At 39.2% G+C, this 24536-nt stretch overlaps 1 protein-coding gene across 1 annotated transcript in view; it reads left to right on the top strand.

Annotated features, from left to right (window-relative positions):
• AIG1 (androgen induced 1) overlaps positions 1–24536 on the top strand; it is a 123046-nt gene that overhangs the window by 41609 nt on the left and 56901 nt on the right. Inside the window, exon 3 of the mRNA XM_064413497.1 lies at positions 6011–6112. Coding sequence (XP_064269567.1) covers positions 6011–6112 — 102 coding nt within the window. The remainder of the gene's footprint in view (positions 1–6010; positions 6113–24536) is intronic.

Genomic DNA, 24536 nt, shown 5'->3' with positions numbered 1-24536 from the left:
TTTATGTTTAACCCAGTACTATTTTTGCAAATCTGTCAATCTTAGGAGGCTCCTGTGCAAAGAAATGTAAAAAACAATTTCTGTTGCCTGTTTTCTTCGTTGAATTCAAAGCCTTGAGTGTATCTACAGAGGAAATGGAAGGGTAATATTTGTACCATTTTGCCTTAGGAACAAAGAAAAATAAAGTATTGGGCTCTCTGAAATTTTTGTTTCATATGAGCAGCCTGTTCAGCCTGGCATGTGAGTACAGTACAGTGTCTGTCTCCACAAGAGTGATGAATTATGCCACAAGAAAGCAACACGAGCACAAGACCTGGAGTTCTGTTTGAAGCTTAGGTAGGTGTGAGAGGCCAGAGAAAATGAGTACTGGCCCAGAACAACTAAAGGAAGGGAGGAAGAGGGGCAGGGCAAGTCCTGCATAGGTAGGATGATACGACACCCCCTGAAGCCTGTATTCCAGACCCAGACTAGCTGTTAGCCACTGGCACATACAGGTTTAAAGACTGCTGGTATGACAGAAAGAGGAATGGGGAGAAATTCTGAAGAGTGCAAGATCCAAAATGGTATCAGTTGGATGGGTAGCAGCCCATCAGAAGGGGGATCATCCAGCCCACATCTTAAATGACCAAGTAGACTCTGTCACTCAGTTGGCTGTCTTAGCTGAGGAAAAGAAAGTAAAATAAGAAGAGAAATGGAGATATTTGTTGGAATGGCTGCATGTGAAGCATGGCCACTCTGGGATGAAAGACCTGTTAAGAGAGGTGGTAAGTAGAGGATGGCCTGTCACCCAAAGGCCTTGTGAAAGAGTCATTTCTGTCTGCAGCCAGTGCTGCACCCAGACTGGAGAAACACCCCCTGCACATTTCCCCTCTGCACCTAAGGATGGGAAAGGAGTTGTGGGAAATTTGGCAGGTGGACTGCACTGGTCCTTTTAACAAATCAGGAGCAAAAGAATATGTGCTGATAGGTGTTCAAATAGTGTCAACCTAGGTGCCGGCTAAAGCAGTAGCATGGTCTACAGGGGAAGGTACTGTGAAAGGATTAAAATTATGATTCACTTTCCTTCCTAAACCAAAATCAATGCAATCAGCTAATGGCAGTCACTTCACAGCAGGAGTAGTCCAGGAGTGGACGAAAACTGAAGGAATACTGTGGGTGTTCCACACCCCCTACACCACATCCACAAGCCAGTGGGATAGTAGAAAGGACAAATGGTCTCCTGAAATGGTTTTTGAGACCTTAGGATCCAAAGGCGCCTCATCAGCTGTGGGACACTGTGACCAAAGTCAGTGATCCGTGGAGAGTAAGTGGATGTCCATGACTTACAGCATTTTGTCCCACGTCTCCTACCACGCCTTCCAGAAACAAAAGGACTGATGATCCCTGGAACCCCATAGATTGTCCTGGTCAGCCAGTACTGGTAGGCCTCCCAGCTATCGGGGAAGTCCTGCTGGTCTTTAAGACCCCTGCACATGGATGCATGCGTGGGTGACCAGAGATGCCCATGGCAGAGAACACAAAATTAACAGCAGATGGATAATTCCTTCTTTTTAAAACTAGTCCAAGTAGGACTGAGTTTTCTTTTGTCTCTCCTTCTACAAGCATTCCATGCAAAGATGTGGCTGTGAGAAGATGAAGCGGCAACAGGACTGAAGATTTACACAGTTCTTTGCTGCAGTGATTGTTTGTACATGTTTTTATCTTAATATGTTTTGTGATATTTATATTTGTATCTGTTTTGCCTCAGTAGTTTTGCAGTATGTGTATAAATGTCACAAGCATTGTTTCGGGCTGTTTGTGTCTCCTCTCTGGTTGCCACAGCAGGTGGAAAAGATTCCTTCCTGAATTTTGCTTGGAAGCTCAGCAGGATTTCATATGATTATGAAATCAGATTTGTATACCCCTTCCTACCTCCTCAGAACAAGGTATAAAATTACTTTGAACTGAGAAAGAAGTGTAGTTTGATGCCAGAGAAACCACATGGAGTAGTGGAAAGCGATGTATGAAGCGTGATCGTACAGAGAAGGGGGTTGACAGAGACTGAGGGGGCAGCTGGAAAGTTTTCTCCAGCTGTAAGCAAAGAAGTCCTAAGTGGTCAAGATGTCAGAAGAAAGGATTTCACATTTGGAAACCAATGAAGGGTTTAGTAAGTTAGGAAGGTATTTGGTTTGAACCCAGGACCCTGTCTAGAAAAATATGCCAAATAGATAGAAATGACTCGAGTGTTTGTTATACCTTTAACCCCCCTGAGGCAACCAGACTAAGAACTTTTACTTGATGTGACTTTTCCATGGTGCACCCTAATATTCCCCCTTATACTGGCATTTGGATCTCTAGCATTGTAATAAGATAATTGATTCTAATACGGATTCTGGGGAGCCCCCCTGAAACCACATTGGTGAAAGGGATAAGGGTGGTAATACAGGAAATGTGTTCAGGTTACACTGATATCTGGGTTTGTAAGATTATCAGCTCTAAAATAAGGCAGCCTAACTGTTGAAAATTTGCCTTATCCTTAAGTTTTCTATTTTTTGGTGAGGTGTGCAGTCGCATTGCAATAGAGAATCTTAAATTGGACTCATTAGGCCATTTTGGAGCTCAACGTAGAAGTCCAGCAAGTATCAAAAATGATTTTATAAAATTGTCTAATCCTTGATAGGTTGTTACTAAATGGGCAAGGAATATGTGAAATGCTGAACCTCACCAATAGGAAAATGCTGTTTTAAGCAGCACAAGCAAAAGTAAAGAAAATTGCCAACCAGTCTGCTGAACTCTTCCAATCACTGCAGCCGAAAGTCTGGTTTCATGAACTCTTTCCCCTAGATCCTGATTTGCATATTTTTTGCCATCTCTGGAACTCACAGGATGAGGGATGATAGCTTGCATAGTAGTATAGGGTGGAATCCCTATACTGACTGAACTTCTGTTTTTGATTATTGAAGTAGCAATTGTCCACTGTATGGTTTCTTGTACACTTTCCTCTATTTCCTCTCCTTTTTTTTTCTCCCTCTCTCTGCTGGGTTAGAATCCCACTACTGCTAACAAGGAAGAAGAAGATCCTGTTTCCCATTGTTCTAGTCTCAGTCATTGTTTTGAGCCTCTGTGTCCTGTACTTAAAACAACCAAAGGGACGGGCAGGATGTGTCCTGCATAGGTGGAAAGGTGCCCTGCTCCACCCCCACTGCCCCGAAGCCTCTAGTCCAGACCCGCAATGGCTATTAGCCACTGGGACAGCAAAAGCCCCACCAAAAGGGGAATGCCCTGAGAGACCAGGGCAGATAAAGTATAGGCACGTGTGGCCACAGCCCACTGTTACGATTTCACAGTAGCTGAGATCACACTGGAATTCAAGCAATGATTTTTAATCTTTTTCTCTTCCTCCCCCAATTTCTTCTTCTCAAAATCTGAGTAACTTAGAGTTAGATGGTTTGGAGTTCACTAAGCCGGTGCCTTGTGAAATGCTTGATTTTGATTGAATGTTGCTTTAAAATTTGCCAAGTGCCCTTATTTTCTAAAGTTTACGAATTAAAGTTTGTAATTTAACCTCCTGAGAATGTTGTCTCATTTCTCCTGTGTGCTGCCTTGGGTATTAAAAAAGCATAAGAAACTCATCCTGCAGGTCTAGGATTTTACAAGAGGCAGTGTAAAGAAGCAGCTCAGTTGTGTCATGGTCTGGCACTACATGATTATGTGAGATCTTAGCAAAGCCCAGCCCAAATAAAAAGTCTGCCAGTGGCAAAATGTAAGCATAGTAGAGGGGACTTAAAAGTACCAGACCAACAGTTGCTCATTAATCAAAGTAAACAAATTCAGAAGCAGCCAAAGTAACTATGTCGCAAGCCCTCATTATAATTCCTTTTATCAAAATAGTTAATTTTTATAGTTCATTTTATCCAAATGAACTAATTGTAAAGAAGAGTAAGGTGAACCATTTAGACACTGGAAGGAATCTTCCCCAGGGTGTTGTGTTAAGTCTCGTATCAGGTCATCCTCTGGGACAGGTTAGTTCTGTAACACGTTTGGTTTTGCGCACTTCCTTTACCTTATGTCTGCCTTGTGATAGTGCTTTGCTAAGCAGCATTTGCCGTCTGTAGCTCCAGATGGTTGCAACCAGCTAGGCTGATCCTGTTCCATCCATTGGCTGACTTTGGTTAAGGGACAGATGGCATGTCCCCTCTTTTCTTGTCTTTACCTCCTTGACAAAGTCTATTGTTTTATTCTGCTCTACACAAAAATCACAGGTCAAAACATGCTAGCTTTGTTCTATTCAGTGTAATAAAGTTCAGCCTAATCCTGGTTGATTTTTCTTGTTTTGAGACTTCCTTGTAAGAAAAAACATTATCAATCTTGGTCTTCATATGCCTGAGAAGATGTTTTTATGCCCCAGTTGATCTTAGCAGGTTCTCAGAGACCCACTGTGATAATACATGACTTCTAGGAGGCCTATAGAGAGGAGGATACTTTGCTTCCATTTTTCCTGCTGTTCAGCTATTCATATCTTGGCACTTACGTGTCAGCAGGTGCGTAAAGAGCTGTGCTGTGCCAATGCCAAAACTGCCCCAGAAGAGAGATTTCTTATGGGGTGCTTTATACTTGCAATATTTTTTGGGCTGTCCACCATAACCTATTTTTTTTCCTGGCCCCTGTGCACTAGTCAAATAGTCCAAGCTTATTCTGAGCAGGCATCGATAGCTGTCGTAACAGATGGACAACTGTGCTGGAAATCAAGAAACTATGTACTGTATGCACACTGAGGGAACAGTGTACTGCTTCAGCTCATTCACATAACTGGCTGGCCAAAGTCTGCATGTCTGTGGTTAGAACAAGGTGCCATTGATTAACTGCAAACCTCAATTTTAAGTTTCTAAAGTCAGAAGCTAATGAAATAACTTATGCCTACACTATTATACATGCTAGTAATTTGCAAAATGTGCTATGCTCACCCCATATTTCTTTCACTGATCCTATAAATGAGCTGTTAGATCATAGGCTACATGAGTTTGGATGTAACTGAATACTTCCCTTCTATCTCAGTGAAAGTTCTATCTTTTGGCTCTCAATCTTTGAACTTGGATTTAGCATTACTGTTTAGAGAGCCCCTGTAAATGTTCCTTGAAAAGCTCCTGGCCCAGGTGTTGGGTTTTACTGCTATGAACAATAAGCCTTTTTTATTACTAGAAAACTATGACTCAAATTCAAGGTAAGAAAGCAGTGGCATTTTAATTAGAAAAATACTTACTTGCCACAGTTAAGGTAAGCTAAAACTATGATTTCTGTACATTTTGTAGGTTTGTATTGTCTTTGCCTTTCACTCATCAAGATAACTTGAAAGAATATGTGAACAATTTAGCAAAAATTTAGCCTACTGTAAACTTTAGCTGATCCATTTGTCCTGCCCTCAGTCTACAGCAAATAATGGTCATTTTCTGGACCCCTAGTAAATAGTCTCTGAGAAGAACCAAGCCAAATTTCATATTGACAAATGAGCAGGATACTGGTGGATCCCAGTCCATGAATTGTGTGCAAAGTCATCAAAGGTTCTTTGGATTTTTTTTAAAAGCTGTCTTGATGGCTGACACAGAAAAGTGCAAATAGGAATATACAGGCTTCTGTTCAGGAGTGAATATTTCATGTTGATATGTTGTATGAATTCCAAGTGATATTTAGCTGATTTTCCATTTGTTTTCTGTCCTGTTAGTGGAGAAACATTATTTATATGCCACATCTGCTACTAAAGTCTAATATTCACTTGTAATTTAGCCACAGGCATGTAAGTCAAAAAATGAGATTGTTTTTTCCTGGCTAAAAGTTAAGGGGAAAAAAAAAAAGAAGAAAAGTTAAAACCTCAGTGAATTCAAAGAGTAATCCAGATTCAAGCTGTTGATTATAACAGCATTTGGTGAAAGAACAGTAATCCTTTGCTAAGTGACCTATTTTGCTATCTAAAGAATGCAACTAATTTTTCAGAAGCATATATTTAAAAATGTCTTGTCTTTTTTTTTCTCCTTAGTTTGTCGTGACAATGTTTTGGAGCATCTATATCTATGACAGGGAACTGGTTTACCCAAAGCTGCTTGATAATTTTATACCAGCATGGCTAAATCATGGAATGGTGAGTAAAGTAACGTAAACACTTCTTTGCATAAACAAAAGTGTAAGACACTGATTTCTTTGTGCATGATTCTGTATACTCTTGGTGCAAATCCCTTGAGAAGTGATTAAGGAATGTGATTTGCAAGGAAGAGTAACATCTTTCCTTCCTTGTCTTCTGGAGTCATATTTGAATCCTTATGAGGTTGAAACTGGAGATTTGAACTTACATGCCCTACATCCCAGGCTTTTTGTGGGGGTCAGTTCTTTCCTGTATAAGGTAACTTTCCCAGAGAAATGTCACAGTGGTCATGAGGACGAGACTGTTCCATAAAACAGAAGTTCTGGATTTGACAAATCTTGCTCTAAAATGACAGAAACACTTAATTTAATGTTTCTTTACCAGTCTACCAAAGAATAATTCATAATGAAAACCTTTTGGTTAAAATGCTTTTCAAAAAATCTCTACTTATTGGACTTGTGTGTTTTTAGAAAAATAACTCATGCACACCGAACTTATGTAGCAGAACCTCTATCTGAATATTTTTAATAATGTGGAATTATATGTATCAGTGCAAAGCTTTAAAATTGATGCATTGGTATTCATAAAGGTAGTTTCTTGAGAAGAAATATGACCTTTTAATCCCTCTCTGCTATGTGAAGTCAGACATCCTTTCTGTCAACTATATATTTAAATGCCGAAAGAAACTTAAGGCCACAATTTGCCATCAGGTACTTTCCACTGTTGATGCAGCATTTGGAACTGAAAAGTGTCATGTTTGCTTCTCTAGTTGCATCTGTGCAAAATGTTTCATTATTACTTTGTTTTCCTCATCAAGATGTGGCAAACCATTTGGCACTGCTGTTCATCAGTAGATGACAGCAGAGCTCACCCTTCCAGGTGTGGGCACTTTATCACCACAGCAGACCAAGATCTGTCCACCATTGATAAATTGGTCTGTTGTGGAGTGGGACAGATGACACTGCTGTTTATTTGTTCCCCAGATTTTGTGTCAAAGGAGCGGTATGAGAGTTGTTACTGACAAGAGGAGCATCAGCTTCTGCTAGATACTGTACTGTTTTATGATGTTTTGAAAGGAACAGCATGATATTATGTGTGTCTAGAGCTGAGGATGGAGTCTGATGACTCCTGCCATGATTGTTCAGGCTGTCCTCTCTTGAGCTTTGAGGTTACAAACTGAAAACTCGCAAACACTGCAACACTGCTAAACCATGCACATCTTGATTTTTTCCCCATAACAGATCAGTCCCAGCTCTGATGACATTTCTTTCAGGTGACATTCCATATACTGGAAGTGCCTAATCCATAACATTTTTCATGATTGTACATTGTGAAGCAGTTGGCAGCAAAAGGCCGTAGGTATTCAGGAAGTCTTCTCTGTGCTATAACTAAAAGGCAACTCAAGCTCATGTTGCTTTGTAGAAATGTATACTTAGTGAAATATGTGAAGAGGTTTTTTGTTTGATGTTTTTGGACATCACAGAGTTTACTGAAATGTATTGTGTCCAACTATTTTAGACTTTTTTTTCAACTTGAAATATTGTTGAAAGACTTTTGTAAAGGAATTGGTTTCTGTGTCAGTCTCCATTTATCCAAGTGTTCTTCAGTTAGATCACAAGGGAAGCTTATGGCTGTGGGGCTTTTCACTACATTTAGTACATTCTTTCTGATGTTTTACCCATCATTTTATTCACACCAGCTTTCATGCTAATTAATTCTGATGCATTGCTCATCATAGTATGAAAGGGTTATTAAACTACGTTGAGAATGCTTGCACCTCACTTAGTAGTAGTTAAAATTTTGACATGGTAAATTTTAGAGAATATGATAGAGGCCCACTTGGTGAAAGGGTAGGACCTCTGGGAGTAGTTTAGAAAAGTCAGGATCCCTGGCTATTTCTTTATACTGAAATAAACATTTATTCCCATATATTCCTGCACGTTTTGACAGCAGTTGTGCACATGGAATGGTAACTATTCTGAAAGCAGGGGTGGCCATGCTGGAGTCCAATCTTGCACAACACAACTCACACAAGAGACTCTCATCTGTCAGTGAGATGTGAGTTGTTTAGCTTCTGTCACCTTGCTGATTAATCCCACTTTTGAGTGAGCTTCCCACAAAGTATCTGGTACAGCTCCTAAGGATATAAGGTCAAATGTTACTTAACCTGTGAACACTCTATCCAGAATTTTTTCACAGCAATTCCCCAAAAATATTTATTTAACACCAAAAAAAATTTAAAAAACAAATTTGCACATTTAAAAAGCTTTCTACTGTATTATGATCAGCTGTAACAACTTGCTCAAGTGTCAATATCAACCTGCAAAATCCATACATAGAAAAGGAGTAAAAGTCATGAAATCGGGGTGTAATAACAGCAGTCATATTTCCATTAGTAATATGGGCATGTATTGGTATTGGAAGCATTAGAAGCATTTTCAGGTGACTGTCTTGAAGGCTCTGTGAAGAAATGGTTTGAAGAGCTTGTCCGATTCAGTGCCTTAGCCCAGGATGAAGTGGTTTGGACTGTGGTGCCTGCTGCTCTTTAAGCTTTTAGTAATTTGTTCCTCCTTTCCCATCCTTTTTTTTTACAGTTACAGCACTGTCCATATCTAAACTCCTATGTTCTTGAACCCACTGTAATATCTTGTTAATACTCAGAGATACCAGTCCTTCATAGCAACACTTTTTCAACATTAAAAAAATAAGAATTATAGAAAAACTTCCTTTCTAGAAATGGGAAACATGAGGGAAATGAACCTTGGAAATATGCAGTCCCATTACTAATTCAATTTCAATATTTTTTATAAATTTTCATAGAAAAAGAGGAGAGGCTTATTGCCATGCAGAACCTATTCAGCATAAAATAAAAGTGCATATAGTTTCAAGAACATCTTTCTATTACATATATATATATGTATATACACACCCCCACACCCTGTATTAGCCACAAATATATAATTCCTGTATTTGGGAAAATCTGTGTATAAAGTGGTGCCTTATGATACCAGATAGTACCTCATATGTGCAGATTTATACACTTGTGAAAGGTATCTCTAACAGAGTTATACTGTGCCATAAAGCTGATGTATTGCATCATCTCAGTCAGTTCATTAATCCATAACCAATCACTATGACTTGATAAATGATCATGAAAATCAATAGCAGGGTTGCTGCTGATTTGACCAACACAAGGATTTAATTTCTGTTTATTATCTGAAGGAACACATTTGAGTAGCTGAAGCTAAGCTTCTGTCCACAGATATAACTACCTGTCTAAAGAGAGTTGTTGGAGAATAGGGCTGTGTCTCAGCCTTGGTCTGTTTCTGAACTGTCAAGTGCACTTCCTGGATTTATTAGTTATGCAGATGAATTCATCTTTGTGGGCTACAATTTCAGTTGCCAAATTGCTGAACTCTTTCATCAGAGATGTCATTTGTTTTCTGGAGACTGTCCTGCAGTTTGGAACCATATCAGCTCATAATTCCAAAGGCATATTTTCCATGGGAAATACTCTTTTCCATTTTCTGATGGCTGGCTATCTGGTCTTTATCAATATGAGGAATTTTTAATTGAAGACTAACCTTTAGTGTGTAAAATGGATGTGTTATAGTAATAGGATTTTTATCAGTTCATTCCTTGCAACTTTTTGTGCAGGTTGATGCATGGATGATTTTTTCAGAAATTATATTCTCTTCAACATTAGCACAGGGTTTAAAACTAGAGGTTGCCCTTATTCTAACCAATGCCCACATAAACAGATATGTAGACTGAATTAATTTATGCTTGAGCATTGCTGATTTTGAGCCAGGTTACATGGCAGGACTGCCTGCAGTATCTGTCCAAGTTAGCATACCATTTCAGCGAGAGTCCTTCTTTGGTTTTTGCAGACACTGTCTCAAATTTGGTTTAAAAATGTGAATCATCTTTTGTTTGTGGGAAGGAAAGCAAAATACAGAGATAGAAATTACTTACTGAGGAGTTGAAATGCTCTGGAGGTCAGAAACAAAGTAATGTCTTCATATGAAGACTCTAGAGGAGAGGTCAGGAAGGCGAGAGAGAAATATGCTCTGCATCTGTGGAGTTGGAAAAATGATTATTGTCTCGGTTCTGTGCCACTGCAGTCTATATGAGCTCTTCCAGTTTTGTACTCTGTTATTTTTTAAGCTACTTTCGGGAAATGGGAAACAAAGGCATTTCTAGAAAGACTTACCCTCTGTTCTAGTATTCAAGAGAATGCACAAAAACTGGGACAAATAGCAGTTGGAGGAAGGAGAGAAGAAGGAAGAGGAAGGAGCCTGTCCAAGAGATGTATCTCTATCAATTTCACAAGTTGTCTCTCTTTTCTTATTGTTGACTACTCAGCTGAAAAGTTGAGCCCACCAAAGGCTGGTGCAAAGTCACACCAACCACCTCTCCAATTGTTTGTCCTAGCAGCCTTGTCCAAGGCCTGGTGGCCATGGCTTGTGTGTCTTTTTGTTTTAATGATGGAAAGGTCATAATCCTGTTGGAGTGAGTCTGGAGGGCCGCAAAGGTGATTAGAGGGATGTAGCACGTCTTCTATGGGGAAAGGATGAGAGAGTTGACATTGTTCAGCCTGGAGAAGTGATGGCTCCAGAGTGACTTTATTCCAGTCTTTCAGCACCTGAAGTGGTCCTTCAAGACAGCTGGAGGGACTTTTTACAAGGATATATAGTGACAGAGCAAGGATATGTAGCGACAGGAGAATGGCTTCGAACTGAAAGAGGGCAGGTTAGTTAATTAGACATTAGGAAGAAATTCTTTCCTGTGAGGGTTGTGAAGTACTGGAACAGGTCGTCCAGAGAAGCTGTGAATGTCTTGTGCCTTGAAGTGTTCAAGGCCCCATTGGATGGGGCTCTGAGAAATCTGATCTAATGGAAGGGGTCCCTCCCTATGGCAGGGTGATTGGAACTAGATGGTCTTTAAGGTCCCTTCCAAGCCAAATCATTCTGTGATTTTATGAAAGTTGGTTCTCTGGTGTAAATATTTTTTCCTTGATGATTTAATAGAAAGAACAGTAGAAAAGGCATGCAAAAATCAAAATCAATAGTAAACTGAACATAAAGATTGGAATGTCCAAAAGTGGTGAGTTATTTGATAAACCCCTCTCTCCATTAATCACTGGTCAGGTGATACACAGTGGTCACTCTGATGTATGAACGAGGAGATACTCTGTTTTTTATCAGGGTGTTTCTCTTCATGTAGACCAAACAATCCTTTTCAGCAATTGTTAATTTGAAACAGTGCATTATACTTCCTGGGGATGATTTCCTAACACAGCACATCCCATGGGTGGGCTCTGCTTTTTAAATTTAGTGCACCTTCTTAATGCTTCATGCTTCTGCCTAGAAGATATTTACATTTTTCTGGGATTTATTTTCTAAATCCAATAAATGTGTTTCAAGGATAGTACAACTCAAGTGCTCTTCTTAATTTATTTAAAATATTTTCATATGTTAGGTGTGAATAAAATTTTCATTGCTCCAGGAAGGCGTTCCCACTTTCTACATAAGTTGCAAGGTTTCCTGATAAAAATCAGGGAAAATTTTAAATTTAATTTCTAACAGACTAACCACTCCTAGATGGCTATTATTTAAACATCTGATGGAGAGAATAGCAATTGAAGCTGGTTGCCTGGGGACTCAGGATATTTGCAAAACCCATGAAAACAATGTTGTTGAATTTGTACACTTTTTGCATGTTTTATGCCACAGTTACGTGGCTCCGTCTGCTATCTCTCCTCATTATCTGCCAGTTCCACCACTGGAGCGTAACTACAGTGGTATCAATTATCTCCCTGCTCTGGGGAGAAAAGCAGCACCAGCTTAAAAGATTTTCTTTTATTTTCTCTTACTTATGTGAAGGGCTTGGAAATTGGTGGTATGTCAAAACCTGTGATAGTATAGCACCTGAAAATTGAAATAGGCTGCTAGGGTGAAGAAGCCCTGGTTGTCTAAATAGCATCCTCTGGGGGCATTAGGAAAACCCCTTTACCTAACACAGTAACAGCACAGCAGTTTTTGTGAAGTGGGAAGCTGGCCTTAACCATGTTACATTATCTGCCAGAGAACACTCATCAGGGTAAGGTGAAGACAGCTTTTTAACTGGACACAGATGCTGAATTTTTCCGATTGTTTGCTATTTCCACTAATGTGGAGGAAACCCACACAGAGGCTCTTCCTGATATAAACATCCCTAAACCTTAGTAACAAGGAACCTTTTTCAAAACATCTTCGAGCACTTAACAGTAAAACCTGCAAGCCCTATTCTGGGCATGAACATTGAAAATGAAAGGCCTGTGAGCTGAAATCCCCAGAAGAAATCTCTTTCAAAAAGTTTAACCACCTTCTATTACAAGGTCACATAACTCAGTCTGCTGGCAGACAGCATGAGAGCATCTAGTGTCAACACCAGGTTGCAGAGTTACAACCAAAGGAAGAGAGAAGGGGAGAGAGTGAGAGAGCACAAAAAGGGAGGTTAGGGAAAGATGGTTGAATGAGAGGAAAAGACAGGCGGGAGGAAAGAGATGAATTAAATAGTCAGCTGATGCTGTTCCAACTCCTACCTAGAGAAATAAAAAAAAAAAAAAAGAAAAGAAAAATAACAGATGAGGCAAGTGAATAAAAAAGGAGCCACAGAATAATGTAGACAAGCTGGAAGAGACTCAAAATGGTAAAGGGAACTTCAGGGAGGAGGAGGAGGAAGAGAGAAACAAGGAAATAAACAGTAAGAAAGACAAATGGAGAGTATGTTTTCTTCCATGTCTTCCATGTTCACTGGGTAGACTTCCCTGAGATGTTTTAGTTTGAGGAATTGAGAGCAAGGAAATGGCTTATGGGTGCTTCTCTGAGGAGGAGAATTGTTTCTGTTGCTGTTGGATGTAAGTTTACAGGTCAGGTAAAGTAATATTTGCACAGTGACATGCCAGGAGCTTCAAAACTTTGGAAAAAGTTTTAGATTAAAACCACCCACAACCACACAAGAGTATGAAGTCTGTGTTCATATAAAACTTCCTGTGTTACATCTGTAGAATGACACTGATGTCTTTGCTTCTGTCTATATTTTTATCTGACAAGGCTGTACATAATCTTGATCATCTGTTTCACTCTCAAAACTAAAGTCCTTTGTTTAGAAAAGACCCTTTTTTGCCATATCAGCTGTGGAGTGTGGAGTGCATTGCATGTTGAAACAGATGCAGTTTGCTGAGGGTCAGAGTTGCAGGTGAGCTGAGCTGGAAGGTAACATATTTGAAATACCAGGGGTAAGGAGGTGTTCTGTCTGCATTTCAAACTGCCCTGCTTTAACACCAAAGCTAGGTGTAACTCTGGAAGTAGTAATTATGCTGATAGTAATAATATTGATAATGAAAGCTTAAAGCCAGATTTTCAGCTGAAGTTGCTCATACAAATGTTTGTTAGAGTGATTGCTATGGGCACAAAGCAAATGACCAACAAAAAGCCCCAAAAGGGCACATGAAGGGGGCCTTAGCCTTTCTCTGAGTGTGGAGTACTGAGCTATGTTTCCTAGAAGCAGAGTTTGGCCCTGGACTGCTAGGTTTGCTGTTCCACCAGCAGTGATGTGGGATGGACATGCATTTGGTTCAGTCACATAGTTCTGACAATATTAGGAATGCTGGTTTTGTTTTAACATTCACTTTTTGTGCAGCTTATATTGCTTGCAATAGACACTGCTGGAGCTGTGCACAACTCTCTGTAGGGCCTAAGATGGTACATTTTCAGGTGTTACTGCACCATTTATCAGATATATAGTTACAGGTTATAAATGTAAATAAATGTTCGACTTTAAAATCAGTGCAAAATGCATTAATAAGTAGTATGCATTTCCAGTTAAAAATATATGCTTTCTTCTCTCTGCTAAATCAAACACTTGTTTTATCTTTTTAACAGAATAGATTTCTGGTTTCTTCCCTGAGTTTTTTCCAGAGACCATAGGCAGATAGTAGAGTCAAACATTACAGGAGAGATTGTTATGATTAATAATGAGTATATTTAAAGTCTTCTATAAAGAAAAGAGAACATTTCACTAGAAAAAAATAATGTATTGGAGGAGGATTGGTTATATTGATGAATGTTTAATAAGTCAGCTGCCAGCTACAAGTTATGTACTCTTAATAAACACTCCATACGTGAGCATCCTGGAAGCTTTGTCTCCTTAGCAGGTCTCACAAGTACAAGGAAGAATGCAAATATATCTTTGAAGGTGTAATAGTTTAATAAGCATTTATTGTCTAACTTTATGTATTTAAAGGACTATGTTTTGCCCTATGATTTACAGTAAAAGGCAGTGTTGTGAACCCTTGGACGCACTGATAACCATTAGCACCCAGATAAGAATTAGACTTTGCATAGTAAAAGTGGGACTGTACTACATTGTACCCACTTTACTAAACTGTGCTGTTAGTGTTCACACATGTGGCAAATATGACTTAATCAGACCACAAATATTTTTTAGCATTCCATGGTATCTCATTTATTTGTTTAATGTGCCACTATAGCAACTGAATTCCATCCTTTTAGATTCTTTTTTTCACAGACCTATGATCTACTTGATTGAAGCTTGGCAGACAGCTTTTCCTTCAATTGAAGGCATATGTACTAAGTCAGTGACCAGATTTTTACCTATTTATCATTGTTGGAAAGTGGGTTATTTCACATGGACACAGTACCAGAAGAATCAGCAGACCTGGGGAAGGGAATCTGAACCCAAAAGCTTATATGCTTTTTCCAGCCCTTGAAGTTGATGGAATAAAAAATACTGCTTCCCCCTGTATCCAGAGATCATTATTACTTCAGGAAAACTAATACAAGGAAATATTTTGACATTGTTTTTGTAAAAAATTACCACTTTTTAGAAGTAGCTTTTTTCTTTGTTAAATGCCGTCTTCTGTGTGTCTTTGTATTTGGAAACAGACAGCATTTCTGCAGAAGTAATTTCATATTCAGATGATTAATATGTTGAAATAGTGCCACAGCAGTAATGTTTTATACATGCTGATAGGCAGAAATCAAGAATTTGGGGATAACCTTGGGACATCCGCTCATGGAAGACTAAGCTTTAACATAACCTGTTATGTTCTATCCTCATATTTTAAAATTTCCCACATAGATACAAAGAAGTAAAAACAGTGTACATTTTTAGTAATTGGAGGTAGCACAGAGAATGTTTTTGACAGACGTGTAAGCCATTGCCATTAGTCATGCAGTTCTACAACTGTCCCTTCTACCTTTGGACCTTTATGTAACTTTAGTTACATAAAGGTCCGAAGTTCCATCCTGATGCCCTACTCAGGAAAAGCCATAACCTTTCAGAGGTGTCTTGTTACTGTCAGAGACCATGAGTCTGACTAAGGTGACCCTTTCCTTCCCTCTGACACCAGAGTTATGTGAGCAGGAAACAACTCTTACCATGGAGAAACAGCAGATGGTGTGAAGTGTCTCAAAATGGCAAGAGGCGGACCAGTGGCCAATACATGATTTGCTCTTCCATCTCCATTGCATTATTAACTGATACCCTTCACCTCTTCACAGCTTGCTTTCTCTTCAAAACAAGGAATGCTGCATATTTGAAGTGCTGCTTTTAAACCCCATTTTTATATTTCTATTTTTATTCCTAGATCTGTTTTACTAAACAATATGAGGAAAAATAAGTAGTGTTAGATCAAAAGCATTTTTTATGTCTTCATTAGCTTGTGCTAATGTGTTCTGTGGGGCATTGTGATGGTAGCTGGAAAAACACTGCAGTCTGCCAGAGGGTTTATGGTACTGTGCCTCTGATTCTGGCTGTGAAGTGTCCCAGGCGGGGCTGGGCTGCTGTGCCAGACCAGGCTGCCTGTGCCTGCCCTCTGCTCCTCACCGTGCTGGGGCTTGCTGACACCTCTGAGGGATTTCCCATTCACGAGCCTCAGCATCCCGTTCTTTCAGTTACAGTGAAGAGAGGAATTGCCTGCTGCAGATTCCTCTGAGGTTCATGGATGCAAATGCAACTAAGAGTTAGAGTTGGTATTGTCCATTCTGCTGCACAGCACGAGTGGCCACTGCTACAAATAATAACATTACCCATGGTTATGTACAAATTTAGTGCTCCTGGTATATCATAAAATTCTAGGCTGATGTGAGGCATGCTATAGAAAGTCAAATATACTTAGAAAAGAAATTCTTCTTTATAAAAATGGCTGTAACAGTCAAATCACATATTTCAGTTTATTTCCAACAGGAAGAAATGTTATATGCTTCTTGGGACTTTTAGCTTTTTATTCTGTTACTTGAGCTTTACCAGCTTTCTATAAAGCCAGTATACAGGGTTCCAACTTGCTGAGTCACTGCAATGCACATTTTTGTAGCTTCTTTTGCAAATGCAATATGTAATGTAGATTTTTTTTTTGAGAACTATTTACGAGAAAGAGGAAATATGCACATCAGTCTACTGAACTTCGTATTTTAAGGCCGTTTTTAAAATAAAATAATGGGATATTATACAATTGTCTATTAAGAAAATATCCATTAAAAGTGTCTTTTTACTAACACACAGATTTACTGACGTCTCCATTAATAAATTTTTGTTGGCTGCAAGTTGTTTAAAAATTCATACAGCTGCAAATCATGTTAGGAGATGAATATATATATTCTTAGATCAGAGACTAAGGTGGATGGTATTTTGGTCTCTGCTCCTAAAGCAGAGGAATGAAAGATGGAAAAGAAGAGGGAATTTGAAGGAGAAAGAAAATCAAGTGTCAGAAGCTAAGAGAAAAAGCAATAGCCTTATAGGTTGTTAAGGAGGAGAAGAGAAGACAAAGTAGAGGAAACCAAATGCTGAAATAAAGAGGTGCTAATAGTAGTCAGCTGGAGAGAACCATAGAATGTGGAGGTGATAATTGTGTGTACTGTACTTCACTGAGAAAAAACTTGAGAGAGAAGTTTAAAGCACCCAGTGTATATTGAAAATGGCATCCATAGTTTATTTTAGACCAACATGCAGAAATTTAGCTTCATTTGGTTTCTTGTGACCACTGTTTTTACAGAACAGTTCTCTTTTTCCAGCATTTTTGTGCATGCAGAAACCAAAAGAATGCCCCGCTTTGCACACTTGCTGCCTCTACTCTCGCCAGAGCTTGTGGGTCTTTAGATCTCCCAGTTGTTTGTCTGAACACTGTGCTACTGAGCCTCCCACAGTTTTATTCTCCATGACATCAGTTTGGTAGGATTATTATATATAGTAAATCTTCAGTAATATATTTATCATGCATGTATGTATACAGTTTGTATATATAGTGTATGTGTAGTGTTTGTCTGTATATATGCGTATATATGCTCACACACAACCCTACACACACCATACATAGAGAGAAATACTTAATATATATTGCCATTTAGCTGTTAATAGTTATATTGTAGATAATACAATTCTAAAGAATATCTGTAATTCTATCTAAGCTGATCTCTTTTGATAGAAACAAAAGATGTTTAGTTCTTATATTTCTCTCAGTCTAAATGAATGGACAGGTAAAGACCGGCATAAGAGAATTAGTATTTTCCCTGTGTTACAGAGGAGAAATGAAAACATGGAATTTGTGGTTTGCCTGAAGCTACAGGCAGTTTATTAAACATTGAACTGCAAAGTGAATCTGCATTTGCTTCATTAGTCAGTACTTTTGTTAAGAAATTATTCACTCTCTACAAACCAGGCAAAGACGACAAATCATAGTCTATGAATGAGCATTCACTTGGGTTTCAAACTTAGGCTCTATTGGAAGGAAGAAGTGACTCAGTTTTTGAATAGGGAGATGTTGCTCTAAGTCGTGCTTCACTTAGTTACAATAGGCGTTTCATTATTTTCATTTTGTTTATATCACTGGAAGTACAGGTTCACCTCACCAACTGCTTTTGTGTTTATGTTTTCTTTTTGTATAGTAACTATTGACAACTTATTCCAAATAATTTGATTTTGGGCGTACCTTTTCTCTGTAAGGAGGAAAATCCCTTAGGTTTCCATTCCTTCTCACATAATGATTGATTTGAGAAGAGAGATGCTGATATGTCAACAGAAGGATGATTTAAGAAGGATGAACTTGGACACTGAAAATATGTGAAGGGAGAAGAGCTCCCTCTCATGTGCCCTTGCCCTGACATTTTGGAAATGTTTTTTTCTTTTGTTGTCCAGGAACGCTGTTGGGACCAAAGTGGGGGACAGGGGGCAGAAGGGGGTGGGTGTTACCACTAACCAAGATCAAGGAAAGCTGAGAAGTTGCAAATTTTTTAAAGATCTTTCAAAAGTATGAAACTCATTTATGGAGTCAAAGCTATTTCAGAAGTTATGTCAATAGTTGTGATTGTGGGTAAGGGGAAATAAAAGTACCCCTAAGAGAGAAAATAGTTTGTGCAAAAGTGGGTCACTGACAGTGAAGTATAAGAAGTGGAGAGTTGTGTTTTGATAATTTTGACTGGGGCAATAAGGTGTGTGTTTACTAGACAAAGTTACACCAGAATGAGTAGCAGCACAATGTAGAGGCCTGGATCCACTTTGGGAAGTACCTTTCTTCAGGCAAGAATTCAGTGTTTACCAGTTCTGTCTCAAATCTGAACTCTACAGCTTAGCTGGCAGTAATACAAATATTCACAGCTGTATAAAAAATGTTATTTGGTTCACAACAGTAGCCATGGTTACCTGCATACTTTCATTGCCTTATTCATGTGCAATTTTTTTTTTCTGGAAATACCATTACCATGTAATATAATATTGTACTCTTGGTAAGTATTACAGTGTCAGGAAGAAAACTCTGTGGTGAACCTGAAAGTGTATTTTATCAAGTTGACTTGTTCATGGAAGATCCCACCTATATACATTGCTAGGCAGAGCAGGGCAAGTCTGAACATTCTGTGACTGCAATTCAAAATATAAATAGTAATATGTAAAATTCCTTGGCATTGAAAATTCTGTGATAGTGTTTTAACTGCACAACATTTTAAAAGAACTAGCCCCTGCTTGGTCCCTTGGTCACAGGTGACACAGACCTGCCAGTTCCTGTCAGTACATGTTAGACTAGCATGACTATCCTCGTTTACTCATGCAAGAAATGTGAACCCCAGCAACCTCAGAAAGGTAGAAAAGTGCTATGATTTTCCTTTTCTCTCTTACTTTTGTAAGTATAACTCAGTGCACTCCATGCAGATGAAATATACTTGAGAATCTAGTGTTTCTGTTATGTTCATGGAAATTAGTCTCACGTGTATTACTGCAGCAGAATTCCCAACTGTATTCTAACCTTTGCTAGGAAAAGAAAATAGTACTTAATTTTCCAGATATCTCAGATCACTTTGCAAACAAATGAATTAAACTTTACAAAAGTATTAAAGACAGTTTACTTAGGCTTATATATTCTCTTCTTAATTGAGAGGTGTGACATTAATTCTGGAGGATTAAAATTGCCCATTGGTTTAAATTAACAGGAGCAAAAGGAGTAAAGGATATTTGCTTCTTTAATCTGGCAAATTTATGTACAGAATTTCAGTATAAGATTCCTTACCACTATTGCTACTTTTGTAGAGAGCACTTACTAGACTAAATGTAAAAGTCATATTTCAGGTTGCATTTTCATGTAAAAAGTGAAACCTAGAATTTTAGTAAGTGTTGCATAGAGATTGAACTGAATTTCTAAAACAAAATTAAAAAATTTCTCATGTAACCTTATGAAACCTTGTTAAAAGCCTGATAGAGTTTTAAAATACTATCCAGGTCTGTTTTTAATGCATCTCCTACAGGATGAAGGAAGATGGCATTAAGATGAAAATTTCTATAGTGAAGCCGGCTGTTACCACAGTCTGGCTTCTGTTCCTGCTGTAGCACTGCCAGCTTGGAGCTATTTATAGGCATTAGCCTATATCTATCCACACACGGTGGATCTACTACTCTCTTTAGCAGTAGTTCTGCTCCTGAAGAAGTTGGTCTGAGGTTTCAAGCTTTATTTTTCCTTTCAGAGACCAGTTTCTTCAGCTATCCTTATTACCGATTAGTGGGAATTTTGCAGGCATTCACTCCCTGCCGAAGCTCTTGCATCAGCTTTCCTGCACTGGCCTACAAAGGCAGAAGGCTCAATTGTGGTGCCTTCAAATTCTTCAAACCTAGTTTCTTACAGTACTGGACTCTCTGCATCATCTTATGATTTCAATACCTTTTCCTCCTGAAGTGAGAATGACAATACTCTTCAAAAGTGCTAATTGGTTCCCTTATCTCAAAGATACAACTTGTCTCAGTTACAAAAACAAAATTGCCTCTTTGTCAGATACCACACCAGAATTCAATTTTCTTCTGAGTGCAATGAAGTATTCTGGTCCTGTGCATGATTTACAGTACAAATAAAACCTGTTCTCTTTCATTTTCCTGATGATGAATTCTGGGCAATAAATGCTTTCCCCAGGAGTCAGTCCTTGCTTGGAGCAAAGGCATTGTTTAAGTTTGCTGCACCACAGCACGGCTGCAGCCTTGTGTGGTCCGCAACATTCTCTTAACACTTCATGCCTTCGTTCACCCATCCATAAATTAGATACAAGGCAGCCAAGCACACCCTTTCTGCATCCTGCTCTACATCACCTTTATCCATGACATGAATCCCAAATGATACATGCTCCCTGTCAGAGGCTGAGCGAGAGCATGCTCCACTACCATAGCAGCAGCAGCGGCAGCAACAAGCCTCAGGCAGTGGCCTTGGGGTGGTTATATCTTCTGCCACCTCATGGAACACACTTATGTAGCACTGAGGACAGCAGAAAGCTCTAATAGCTGGTACATTTGCAGTGATGGGCTCAAAACTAAGTAAAACAGAGAAAGTAAAATAACAGAACAAGTGTTGGATGCAAACCATCATCTCCTTCATTCTCACATTCTCAGTTCTAACGATTGTTTCTCTGCCACACAACTTGAGCACATTGGTGGTGTAATGCAAGAAGGTTTTGCCTGTTTGAATGGAGTGGAAAGCATTCTGCAGCTATTCTATTGGTTCTTCCTGTTAGTGGTGATTTTTAAAATAAATATAATATTTTGATTTCTTTAGTTACTTGTGGTATTCACTTTTGAAGAACGTTTAACTTAGCCTTCTGGCTTTCACCGAAGAGTGGCTCAAATGTTAAACAAAGATAATTGTGCAGAAATTTGCTTGCACCAAATAAGTCTTTGATAGCAAATTCATAACTTTCTGGAAAGGTAGTAAATTTTATATCCAACACATAGGTAATTTTTCCTCCAAGTTAGCAACTTGAAACCATTTTTACAGCTCTAGTCAGCACTCCCCCCGCTTTATTTATCTCTTCTTTTCTGTAGCTGCATAATGTATATGTATATGTATCTTTTTCCCTCTTGCAGTGTTTTGTCCTTCAAAGATATGAAGCAATGTGCTCAGTGTCTGCTAATATAATTCTTTCCATGGCAGAAAATTATGACTTTGCAGAAAGAGAGTTTGCTATAAACTGAGGGGAAGTCTCACAGCATCAAGTTTGAGTTTTAGCTGGGACTTCCACCCCTCATATGTATTTAAGCTCTCCTAAACAGAGGAGATGTCATGCTTAAATTATTTTCAGCTTCTGACCTCTTCAGTTCTGAACTTCCAACCACTAAAATGTGAGGTTTCCTTAGTATTGATTTCAAAGGACAGGTCAAGGTGAAATGTCAATATGAAAAGGAAGGGAAATATAGTTCCCCATGGATTCCTTCCAACTCAGGATATTCTATGATTCTATATAGTATTATCTGGGTATCCAGTGTCCAGTTAATGTAAATAAATCAGTTTTACTGGAATTTGTTGGAGTGTTTTTACTGCTAAAACTCAGACCCCATGGGATACGGTTAACAATCTCCAGATGTGAAATGGAAAGGACTATCAGCAGCACAGAAAAACTTTTTCTCAATGAGGAGGGCTACTGCAACTGGATTCCATGGAGACGCAAAGGGAAGCTAGCTGCTCAGATCATGAGACAATCTTCTTCCACTTGCTGTCTTCATGGCAGGGCATTTACCAAATCTGCTGTGCTACTAGAGGTGCAAAGAAGGGGCTGGTGAGCTACCCAGGGAGAGCCAAGCTGAGCTCTCTAGCAGGCTCCTTGAGGCAGGGATCGATGCTTGCCTGTTGTTAGTGCTTGGGGAAATGCCTCCTGGGGTGGCATTTAGATGAGCTGTGTGTTGACTGAAGTCTCGTGGGCCTGAAATGAACACAGACTCTCCTTTCCTTTCTTTTGCAAGTCTGTCCACAAGGAAGCCTTGGATGACATTTGACACTGTCTCACTTTTCACGTCTTTATCAAACTCTGGCCACATAGAGGCTCTGTAAGGAAACTGGATGCTGGGACAAGGAGTGGGTTGGAATCTGTCTGCTCACAAGATACTCTGTGACTAAGTGCATTTCTTTCATCATAACCTTTTCCACCTTGCTGATTGAGAAACTGGGTAACGATGATACACAGATAGTTTTTCAGAAAATTTTATGGACCTATTGACTTGTAAAGAACATCTTTGTGGCTAAATGAGATGTCCTGCTTTTAAAAGGCTGTTTATCTCAGCTGGTCTCTATACAAGTTCTAGGAAAATGAATGGGTAGAAAAATATGTCCACCACCAAACAGCCTAAGGTGCAGTACAGAAAGTTGTATTTAGAACATAATATTATAGACACGTTGTCAGGGAGTATTCCTGTTGCACAATGTTCTGAAAACATCTCTGTTTGCCTCGAGGGAATGCCCGTCTGCCCTTCTTATGATCCATGGGAAAAACTACCCTTGTGGTAAATGCAGATGGAGTGTTTCCAATGTCTAATACCCATCCTGTTTTTGTTCCTAGTACAGCAACTGAAGTGACGTGTTTGTGAAAATCATACTGGTACACAACAGAGAGAGGAGAGTTTTCAACTTTTAAGGTTCTATGATTACAGAAAAACTCAACTTTAAGAATGCTATTATAATGCTAAAGTTTTCTGGTTTGCAATTATTAAGTGTTTTTGAAATGTTTACCATGTTTTATAGTTCATATCCAGTAGCTGTGATACTGTTTAAATCCTATCCCCAGTGCCTCTTTCCAATTACTCTGTCCCTCCAGATGGACATTATTCTTTCAAGGAACTATCCTCCCACAAAAGCAGTGACTCAGGATGCTTTCAGGAGCTATCCTGTGGAATGCATCATATGTGCTTGTACTGCTCATGCACCAGTCCTACTTGAGCATTTCTTTACATACCTCCATGAAATATAGAGATTAATCCTGGGCATCCTATGCTAGTATCATTATTTTGGGGCTCTTCACCAGGTATCAGTGGTTTTGAAGTGTAAGCTGGCAAACATTAAGGTATGAATGGTCAGAATTAAAAATAGCAGGGGCCCAAAATATGCAAGTTTGTGAACTGTACCTTGATAGGTTAATCCTTATGGTCTCAGTTTGAAGCTCTTCTTCAGACATGAAGGATGGAAAACCTTTTTTATTCAATAAAACCTGAGATTATCATTGAGTAAATTGAGTATCTGATACAAAGAGGAGGGCAGAGTAAACATCTGAATTTCACTTTTGGTTTGCCCTTTTACTTCAATACTTCTTCACAGCATTCAATCCTGTGGCATAAGCCCTTTAGGACAACATTCTTCCCTCAGGACCGTGTTCTGTCTGCTTTCCTCAAGCTGTGTTTTACTTGTCAGTGCAGAGCTCTGTGCTGAGAAACCAAGATTTTTCAGTGTGTTGCTCACTGTATTTTCTGTAAAGACAAACTATGCGATGGCAATGATATTATCACCATTATAACTTTATTTGCCCTCTTTGCATGTCCAGTGCATATTCTTAGCACCTTGTTCATTTTTCTACTCTTTAGATGCCAAGCATAGAAAACTGTGACTGCATCATTTGTTTTGCACTTGGAGTTGCTTTCATTCATTTTACGTTGAGAAAAAGAGACAGGTCACCAAGCAGGTGCTGAGAGCTTGATGGAAGGGAATGCATGTTGTCCTTTCAGAGCACTTAAACTCCAGTTATGACCAATGAGCTGATCTTGAGCCCTCATTCTTGCTCCAGAAGAACAGAATCCATGACACAATTTGCCTCTGAGTGCCACATGCGGCAAGAGGACCTAATGCCCACCTAGCCTGTGGCAGGGTGGTCACTGGGGTTTGCTTTGGCCTGGCCTGTTCCCATGTGGTACAGCTCTTGGTCTTGAAAGCACTGCATCCAAATTAGCCTTCCCCTTGGCCAGGCTTTCTTGGTAGCTGATGAGATGGCTGTACTGCTGCCAGCTCCAGCGTGAACACCGTGGGTGCTAGCTCAGAAATCCTTGCACCACGATCTAGAGCATGGCACAGACATGCCTCCTGTCTCCTTATCTGTAAAAATGCTCCAGGTTGGCTGGCTTGTCAACTTGCAAACTT

The sequence above is a fragment of the Passer domesticus genome, chromosome 3 (genome assembly GCF_036417665.1).
Source record: "Passer domesticus isolate bPasDom1 chromosome 3, bPasDom1.hap1, whole genome shotgun sequence".
Classification (NCBI taxonomy): domain Eukaryota; kingdom Metazoa; phylum Chordata; class Aves; order Passeriformes; family Passeridae; genus Passer; species Passer domesticus.
Note: the sequence above shows the minus strand (reverse complement) of the source record. Positions and strands in the feature narration are given on the sequence as shown.